Source organism: Limulus polyphemus, unplaced genomic scaffold (assembly GCF_000517525.1).
Source record: "Limulus polyphemus unplaced genomic scaffold, Limulus_polyphemus-2.1.2 Scaffold1642, whole genome shotgun sequence".
Classification (NCBI taxonomy): Eukaryota; Metazoa; Arthropoda; class Merostomata; order Xiphosura; family Limulidae; genus Limulus; species Limulus polyphemus.
In genome coordinates, this window is record NW_013667252.1 from 46,459 (window position 1) to 57,037 (window position 10,579).

At 34.2% G+C, this 10,579-nt stretch overlaps 1 protein-coding gene across 1 annotated transcript in view; it reads right to left on the bottom strand.

The window, feature by feature from the left end:
- Positions 1 to 10,579, bottom strand: part of LOC106464410 (zinc finger protein 721-like) — an 83,296-nt gene that overhangs the window by 35,645 nt on the left and 37,072 nt on the right. The window contains exons 5-6 of the mRNA XM_022392105.1: positions 7,848 to 7,978; positions 1,112 to 1,224 (exon numbers count right to left, since the gene is read on the bottom strand). Of these exons, the coding sequence (XP_022247813.1) occupies positions 1,112 to 1,224; positions 7,848 to 7,978 (244 nt within the window). The remainder of the gene's footprint in view (positions 1 to 1,111; positions 1,225 to 7,847; positions 7,979 to 10,579) is intronic.

The following is a 10,579-nucleotide window of genomic DNA, read 5'->3' on the forward strand; positions in this document are numbered from 1 at the left end:
GTAGGTTTTAGACAGTGGTTGGTAATACCATTGGTGTTGTAGGTTTTAGACAGTGGTTGGTAATACCATTGGTGTTGTAGGTTTTAGACAGTGGTTGGTAATAACATTGGTGTTGTAGGTTTTAGACAGTGGTTGGTAGTACCATTGGTGTTGTAGGTTTTAGACAGTGGTTGGTAATACCATTGAATGGTGTTGTAGGTTTTAGACAGTGGTTGGTAATACCATTGGTGTTGTAGGTTTTAGACAGTGGTTGGTAATACCATTGGTGTTGTAGGTTTTAGACAGTGGTTGGTAGTACCATTGGTGTTGTAGGCTTTAGACAGTGGTTGGTAATACCATTGGTGTTGTAGGTTTTAGACAGTGGTTGGTAATACCATTGGTGTTGTAGGCTTTAAACAGTGGTTGGTAATACCATTGGTGATGTAGGTTTTAGCATTACAGTGTCCTTTTATTTGACTACAGAACCTTTTAATGGTTGATCCAATATATATCCCTGGTTGCATGTCAGACATGTGCACTAATATACAACTAATGAGGTATTCAATGGATGTTATTTGTCTTTACAGTTGAAAAGCACTTTTAACCTACTCTCTGTTTTAGAGACATATTTTAACTAAACCTGTGTGGATATAGCTATTTGATAGTTTCTTTATTTTCTTCTTAGTCATGTATGAAATAATGTCTAAGTAAGGCACAACCAAAGTTTGAAATTATGGGCCTTGACATTTGGTTATATTCCCACACAGAGCCATAATTCTCTGAACAGTTGATTCTTATCTTGCCACACTTCGCATACTTATCTACAGAACATGAACTTTGGTCATTGTATATGAAGTGTCTAAAAACTTATTTTTTTTATTATGTTCTACTTAAACTAATGGTATGTTCTGAAACATCCCTTAAATGAAAAGATTCCTAGGCTGTTTTTTATAAAAATAAATACTTATAAATCTATAGGAAAATAATTGAAGTGTTGCTGCATAGTGTTTTAATGATAAATATTAACTGTTTAAAGTCTTTTACAATGAGTTTAAATGCTTACAAATCAATGTACAACTGTTTAATCATTTTACTCTAAACAAACTGTAAGAGTTTTTACTCAATAAATTACCTCAGTCTTCTTTGGAAGTCTATCATAGTTCTCTTCTTGTTCTCTTTTTGTTACACCAAACTTCAAAATAATATGTGAAGATCTTTCTTCTAAGGAATCAGCTTCTCCTGCAGCTAGAAGTATAAATAATGTATATTTATCTGTAATAAGCTTGAATATTATTACTCATCACTAAGTCATAATGACAGTTCATATAACATAATGACTGTGTGTGAAAGAGGAGGTGGGTGTAGTCTTGGTTGTATAAATGTCTGGCAAGCAGATCCCCATATAACTTTTCTTTCAAGGTCAACTACATTTTCCTTGGATTACACAATTTCTAAACCTATATTCTTATACACAAACATCTACTCTTTAAAGACAGAAAAAATGAGGTTGGATGACAAGTAATATCCAACCACAAGAAACAAGCGAGAACAAGTCTGTTGGAAATAAAACTATGTCAACCAGATTTCACTTGGAATACACAATGTCTAAAGCTAGAACACAAGTCTGTTGGAAGTAAATTACATGACTCAGTTCTTATAGTAAACTATACACTCAACTTCTGTCAAAAATTACCAGTAGATATTCCTCTCAGAAATATGTCACCTATGGCAATGCCATTAATACAGTGTTTGTACAATAAATGTAGAAAGGACAAACAGTCCAGAAATATTGCATCCATAGTAATGCCACTAATACAATATTTATATGATAGTCTGTAACAACAACAAACAGTCCAGAAATATTTAACCTCTGGTAATGCCATTAATACAATATTTATATGATAGTCTGTTAGAATAACAAACAGTCCAGAAATATTTAACCTATGGTAATGCCACAGATGCAATGTTTATATGATAGTCAGTATGAAGAACAAACATTCCAAAAATGTTTCATCTATGGTAACGTCACTGGTCCAATGTTTATATTATAGTCAGTATGAAGAAACAGTCCAGAAACATTTCACCTATGGTAAAGCCACTAATACAATATTCATATGATAGTCAGCATGAACAACAAACAGTCCAGAAAGATTTCACCTATGGTAATGCCACTAATACAATGTTACTATAAATAATAACTATAAAGGACAAACTGACTAGAAACACTGCATCCATAGTAATACCATTAATAAAGCATTTATATGACAGTTTGTAACAACAAACATTTCACCTACAGTAACACCAGTAATAGTTGTAGATCGTTAAAACTTTTGGTTTCCAACTTATGCTGCAGCTAGTGGTCCCAAGGAGGCCATGTCTGACTGTACTATGTGCACTGTCCAGAGGAATAACCAGTCTAAACAGTGTAAACTCAAGCAAACACTTGTTGGCTCTCTCCTTAGAATATTTCTGGATATCACTGGACACCTAAGAGAAACTGAATGAGGTAATCAGTATGTGCTGTTTGTTACCGATTATTTCAGCGAGTGGGCAGAAGCTTATTTATTGACAAATATTTCAGCACAGTTCAAAGTTCACATATTGGTTGAACAATGAGTGGCTAAATTTGATGCAGCGGAAAAAATTCACTCCGACAAGGGAACTTGTTTCAACGGCTAACTATTCTCTGAGTTGTCAATGGTGTTGCATTTGGTGGAAACAGGCACTTCATCATATTACCTCAATCTGATAGTTTGGCAGAATGAGTGGCAGAAACTATCAAGCCGATGCTTGCAAAGTTTGTTTATCCTAATTAATCTGACTGGGACAATCACTTGCCATACATCTTGATGGCATAATACGCAATGGATAATAATTTAACTAGTTGTTCACCAAACATGCTACTGTTTGGTAGTAATATACAACAATTGAACTACACAACAAATGATTCGTAAGCAGTTACGTAAGCAAACCGGTGATAAATTATCACTTCTAAAAATACTAAATTTAACACTCCCGTTTTAGAACTATCTAAATCATAATTCTCGTTTTAAATTTAAATGAAACAGTCATGTATATCTAACAATAAGCCCCTCTGCATGAAAAATATTTACAATATTTTGTTTACAATACATACAAAAACCGTTTTCAGTTCATGCACAAAGTCTCCTCATATGGTTTGCACCAACACTTGCAGTTCCCTTGTTGGTCTCTCTTCGCATAGGGCAACTGGTAGGGCTTCATCTTGACAGAATCTCTGGTTGTAGTCACTGTCCTATCAATCAGCACACACAAACGTACCTTGCCCATCATCTGATCATCAAATACTAGAATGGTTCTCACAGCTGCACCCAGTGTCTTGTAGGACTTTCTTGTTCCCAACATAGCCTTCACCTACTGGCATGTTGTGATTTGTTGGCCCCTTTCAATGTTTGTCACATGCTCCAATCACTACTGGCACTATTGATCCATCTGCTAACTTGAGCTGACCATCAGTCATGCACTGATTAATCATGGAGATAGAACTTCCTTCTTGTGGTGAATCTGACATGTTGTCTCTATTCTGTTTCTTCTGGCAGCAGTATCCATGGTGATAATCACTCTTATTTTGTTTCTTGCCAGAACTATCTTTGTAGGTAGCTTCAGCTGTTTTATGTTGAAATTTCTGCTGCTGATTGTTGGTGACAGACTTGCACTTATTCATAATATGCCCCATTTGATAACAAATATAGCATCTCTTCTCCTTTTTGTCTGCTGAGTTCTTGTTACCTTTGGTGATATTCTGTTTATGGTCAGCCACCTCTGGTTTCAACTTTAACTGGTTATACTTGGACTTGCCAGTTATACTCCCTCCATGGGCTTCCACATACAGTTCTACCAGCTTGATCATCTTGTCCACATCTTTTGGTGCTCACTCCTTTAGGAACAGTGACAGGTCAGTTGAGCACATGGTCATGAACTGTTCACATTTAGTAGTTCTGCTAGTCCCTTAAAACTATTTTCACACTTGGCCATGTCAGTCCACATTGTGAAGTATCACTGCAGATGTGCCACAAACTGAAATACAGTTTCTCCAGTGTCAGGATTGACTTTTCTCAATTTCTGGCAAAACTTTTCTCAGTAATTTCATAATGTTACAAAAAGACCACTTATAGTTTGTCATAGTCCATGGCATCTTTTGATGTCATGCCACATACACTTGTAGGCCTTTTCCTGTGAGAAGTGTGCTGAGACAGACTGCCCATTCACAGTTGTCCCAGTTCTGACTTTGGGCAAATCTTTCATATCTCTCCAGGAAAGCATTTATGTCATCTTTCTGTTCCTCAAATTTGGAACGCTTAGGTCGGCTGGCCCTGACCAAACTGTCATTCTTGGGTCCTTCATCTTTCTGTTGGGTTAGCTACGCAATCTCAATTTGTGCTCATATTCTCTCTATTTCCAGTCTCTCCTTTTCTTTTTCTTCTTTCTCAATTTGTATTCTTATTCTCTCAATTTCAATCTTTCCTTTTCTACTTTCTTCCTCTCTTCTGTTGTCACTCTTCTCTCTCTAGTTCTTATTTAACAAATTCTCATAGATAACCATTATTTATCCCAAGTCACTCACCTCTCTCTATCTATTTATCAAATTCAGTCAACATGGTTATATAGCATGATTGTAATCCCTACACAATTTTTGCCACCACTACAGTTGTGTATCTATAGGCCTACTTCTGCTGTTGTTCACATCTTCTTCTACCACTGTATAATCCTGGCTGGATCTCATAATGTCAGGTTTTATAGGGCTAGATCCTTTACAGTAGGTGTCTGTGGCTTGTTGGCTATAAATTTCAATAATAAATTGACAGCATACAATCCACTTGTTTGAACATAATATATTCAAAATAAGTCAAACGTATGTATAAAACTTTGTTCCACTATTGTTTACCACAGTTTTATCCAGAATTTGAAATAACTATCTCCTTTTCATCAAGACCCACACAGGCAGGTTCAATTACTTTAGAACACAATTGACTAGACAAATTATTTTTTTTCTATCTCTGTTATTATAATACAAGCTGCAATATTTTACTTCAGATATCACCACAATATGCTCTTTATGGCTAAACTCACAATCACGTGGCCTAACTTCACTTTCACTAACTTATTTACTACTACTGAGGCCTAGAATTTTCTACAAACTCTGAAACATTATGATGTAACAATACTCACTTAAAGCAACAAGAAAAATTCAGAAGATTCGAGTAAAGTAACATCAATTTACAATAAATGATTCATAAACAGTTACATAAGCAAACCTGCGATAAATTGTCCCTTCTAAAAATACTAAATTTAACACTCACGCTTTATAACTATCTAAATCATAACTCTCTTATTAAATTTAAATGAAACAGTTGTGCATATTTAACAATGTAACACCTATAACATATCTAGTTTGAACACCTGGAGATTTAGGCTAAAGATGTGAAAACTTAGCTTTCCAATCTTTTCAATGAAACAGTTTTCTATGCTTTGTGAGAAATACTCAGGATCTAGCTGCATGGTGGAAGTTCCTCAGGACCACTCATGAAATGTTCACTAGAGTTCCTCAGTACATGTGATGGTGTATAACACCTTCATTCGTAGCCAGAGAGAGTTACACTATTTACATACTGTGTTCACAAATTAGGTTCTAGTGAATCTACACAAAACAAGTCTTATTTCATTGCACTTTTTTCTCCTGTGGTACTAACTGTAACGTATGTATCAACTCATGAATAGTGATATGACAAAGTTGCTAGTTTAGCTACTAGTGTTAGCAGTCATATAAAAGCAGGAAGGATCATTTTTGGGGATGTCAATGTCAGTACCTGTATACACAATGGCATCTAAGACAATTCCAGTTTCACAACAGCATAAAACAAAAAGTTTTATTCTAAATCGATGTGATTTTGATGCTGCTTGAAAACAAGCCTACCGTTGAAGAAATCTAGAGATTCGTTGCTCACTAGCTTACGGAATGGGTAAAAGAATTTGCTGAATCTTGAAGTTATCACAGCAAACACTTCTCTAAGTTTCCATATTCAATCATTCTCAGATGGATGGTTATTGTCAGCAAGTGTACAAACCTTAGGAGGAGAAGAAACCTGTTCATGGTCATGTATTTTCCAAAAATTGTGGTTCCAATCAATGGGTCAATTTTCCAATAATCCTGGAGCTTGTTTCTTTATAAGAGGGATCAATAAAAGTAGGCCAAAAAATACATACAATTCCTGCACACATGTCTACTCATCTATGAATGCAGAACTCAGGCAAGAAGATAAAGTTATCCACTATGTACCTGTAATATTTGTTGGTTTCTGTGAAAATAAATGACATCAATTCTTGGTCAAAGAAGGCCTCAAAATAGTCGAGTTCTTTTGCATCATCACCATAAGGCCAGTACTCAGTCACACCTGCATGCTGCCTGTCAAAATCATGAATATCGGTCCACACAAGGGATGCATGGGTAGCCTGATGTGGAAGAAAAGAGGCAAGTGTCTCCTCCTCTCATCACTACTTACTTTGACATCCTGAACCCAACATTCTCCCTCACTATCTGAGTCCCAATCCTTGTCTTCTGATTCCTGGGATGAAACATTTCTATCAGAGTAAAAAATCATGGGCATCAAAGTTGACGATACAGGCTCACTATCAGAGGAAGAGACATATGTACCCTCCATGATGTGTGAGAACTGAGTACTGGGGAGAGTATAGATGGACAGAGGGAAGTACGACGTGATGTATGGAACTCTTTATTGTCGCAAAATTTGGCGCACATTTGAATTATAGACCACAGAATTCTGAACCTCATATAAGGGCAATCACACTCACACTCAGAACCTCATACGAGGATTGCAGCAGCTGATGGGTTAAAAACTAATTCATTTTTCTGAAATGTGATAATTGGTTAAAATGTTTTAGTTAACTGAACTAGTGCTAGAACAGATATGGTTTTGATACATTAATAAAAGTTAAAAATTATCAACATACATTTTCAAACCTTATCCATTCCTTTTTGGCTGGGATTTTGATTTGTTTTACTCTTTCTCAAATACCCCCCAGTAACATAGCAATAAGTCCACAGACATATAATGCTTAAAACTGGGTTTCAATACCCATGGTGGGCACAACACAGTTAGCCCGTTGTGTAGCTTTGTGCTTAACTACAAACAAACTCTCTGAAATAATAATGGAAATAAAAGCTACAAGCTTACAAGATACTTCATGTGTAATAGATGAAGAAGATGTCACTGTAAAACAGATCAAGGAGTCAGAATTAAAGCATTTTTGTAAATACTGTAATTTTTTTACAACATATTTTAATTACTGTACACAAAATAAAAATTCAATTATGATTGGTGTATATGTATTGTTGCAGTTTGCTAAAAACTTGCCTTACAAGCAGTAAGTATTTGAGTTAGTAATCACCTTGCATCCTGGAATGTCTCTCCTTTGTTACTAAGGCTACAAAATGCAAAAGTGAAATTATCATAAAAAAATAAAACTGTCAAGAATATGTAGCAGTAACTCGCCTTTAGATCAGTTTCTATAGCACTACCATAGCTTCCAACAGATTGCAGGTTTGATCCCACTTGAAGGTGATGCAGAATACATTACCACTGTCAGTCAATAGTTTTAGGCATTTCATATTCTACTTTACACATCAGGCAATATTGCATCCTTATCTTACTGTTACACATCTTTAGAACAGGAAATAAAGTAACTTTACTCTATATAAAATAAGAAATTTTCAATCAATGATGGAAATATCTGACATTTGGCTAAAGTATGTTTCCAGAGAAAATGATAAAAACTTTAGCAAGATATGTTAAAATAAAATATACACTTACTACTACAAGTATCAGTTAGTGTTAAAGTTTCCGCTTCATTTTTCATCAGCTGAATACTTCCTAAAGCATCATGATCCTCATCAGAATAGGGTTCAACTTTCATCTTTAATTCTTCCATGGTTCCATAAGAACTTCACTTTTATATTCTTATCAAAGCTTGCAGTTAGACTACAAAAGAACAGGTAAAAAATTACAACTTGCATTATTTAAAAAAGTTCTCAAGTTCTCCAACAAATACTAATGTCAAAAATCCACATTATCTTGATAACTTTCATAGCTTCATAGTATTTACATCTTTATACTAAAACTCTTAGTTTTACAAGCTCTCTTTATCTTACAAAACTGATTTTGGAATGAAAAGTGTAGTAAGCAACAAATACAATCTTTACAAATAGTTTCATGTTCCTTAATCAAGCATGTGTTAACTGGGGACTAGGGTTTTTACACCACTGAGGAAACGTACCTCAATAATGTAATCATTGTGACTAAGTTAAACTAAGTTCTTTATCTTTACACAGTTCTGGATGTGGAATTGTTAACCATTTTGATTTTTCATTAATTCCAGATGGATGCCCCCCCCCCCCATAGAAATAAAGTATACATCAATTTGCTAAATACAACAATCATATTACATTTACAAGAAAAAGGTCAAATTTGGTTTAATTTTTAAATCTGTTTAGATAAAAGTTGTTAAAAGATAAATACTACATATTAGTTTTTAACTACATTTTCCATCTAAAAAATATATTCATCATACAGTATACAATTTTCTATACCCAAAATCAAACACACGTATACAGACAAGGTTGATAGTGAAGTAAATAATCATGATTTTGAAAATAAATGTCAGAATTATTTTCTGTTAACATGATGATGTATCAACTGTTCTAGGTTTCAAATGATGTAGCATGTTCATTATATGTAAAAGAAGCAGGTATTACTAGTTATCAACTACATAAACATATTTCCATTGAAGTCTTTGATTGCTACAGTCGATTTTACTAATTTCTGCATGGTATATTTCATTACAGGTATACATAAAATAATTCAAAAATAAAACAACAGAAACTGGAACAATTACAAAAAAAATATGTATCAATATAACAACTAATAGGCCTGAAAATTATGAAATAAATCATGTAAAATACAGGCGTCCCCCCCCCCCCACATTACTCTTAATTCATCAATTTCGAATTCAAAATGACAAGTATGTAAAAAATAGCATTTTTTTTTAGTTCTACTTATGTCTCAGACAAGTCACTGACCTAGATGTCATCCATAAAATACTAGATTTCTGCAGCTGGACTAGAAGATGGCACACAAAAATTTCACTAAAAAGCTATTTAAATATGAAATTTAATAATTTAACAGTTACGGTAAATGTACCTCTTTTTTTCTTTATCGCCAAACCCATTTGGAAAATCTTAGTATTCAACAGATGGCCTCTTGCAGTCCTAGCACTGACTTATGGGAGACAAATCTGAAAATGAAATGTTTTTCGATGCTTCTGATTTTGAATCTGCAATGGACAAATAAAAAGGAATGTTGAGAAAATTCCTTCATTTCACGTGATTTTTATCATAAATTTTAGGTCTACTGATTTCTAATGCTTCGCCAGCTTTCGGCATTTAAACCGTAAATTTACCGAATGGATAGATTAGAATTCGATGACAATTACAACTTCTATTGCTTACCATAACCATGGCAATATTTCCATGTATTGAATTAATAATCACTTTTCATCAAAGCAAACTAGTATGACAGATGATAACTTAAAATATATACCTAGTGAGTAGCATAGCTGATTTAGTATAATGTTCAAAAAGGATTGCCAGATAGCGATCAGAAAATAGGCATCCCGTACTTTGAAAATACTCCCATAACAAGCTCAATCTTCGCTATGCTTCATTTCCGGTCACGTGAACCTTATATAAGTATAATTCAGTCACTTGTTATTATGTGTTCAGAGTTTACCACTTATAAAATGGGTGGGGAGGAGGGGGTAATTTAAAGAAAGTCAGATTAACAGACAGTTTATATCTCTTTGATGTGATAAATGCTTGGACAAGCGTTGGAGTATATAAAGTAAGGATAAAAAAAAAAGTTATCCATATCCTATAGCGACTTTGTTAATTATGCAATCTGTATGGAGTCAACAGCCATACCGTGGAACACTATTGTCCCAGCACAGCTATTGGTGGAGTCGAATAAAATGATAAGTGTAATACTAATAGTTACATATTTAGGTTTTTATTGGAGTATATGCGTCCAGGATGAAGAAAGTTATTTATATTACGTATTGACCAGCAATTATATGACTTACATTGATTATGTAATTTATACGGAGTCAAAGATCACACCGAGAAAAATAACTTGTGTTAGAGTTGAATAAAATTATAGCTTGGAAAAATGGATTCGCTAGGTTGTGTTAGATTATGTAACTTGTAAAGTGAGGTCAAAGAAGATTATGCATAATCCGTGGCTATTATGTTAATTTATAAAATCAATTTTCATAATATCATTCTTGGAAAAATGGATTCATAATATTATAACTTGGAAAAATGGATTCGCTAGGTTGTGTTAGATTATGTAACTTGTAAGGTGAGGTCAAAGAAGATTATGCATAATCCGTGGCTATTATGTTAATTTATAAGATCAATTTTCATAATATTGTTGCGTCATCGAGGTCACGTGACTGGTGTGGCGCCACCTATTTTCTAGAACTATCCTGT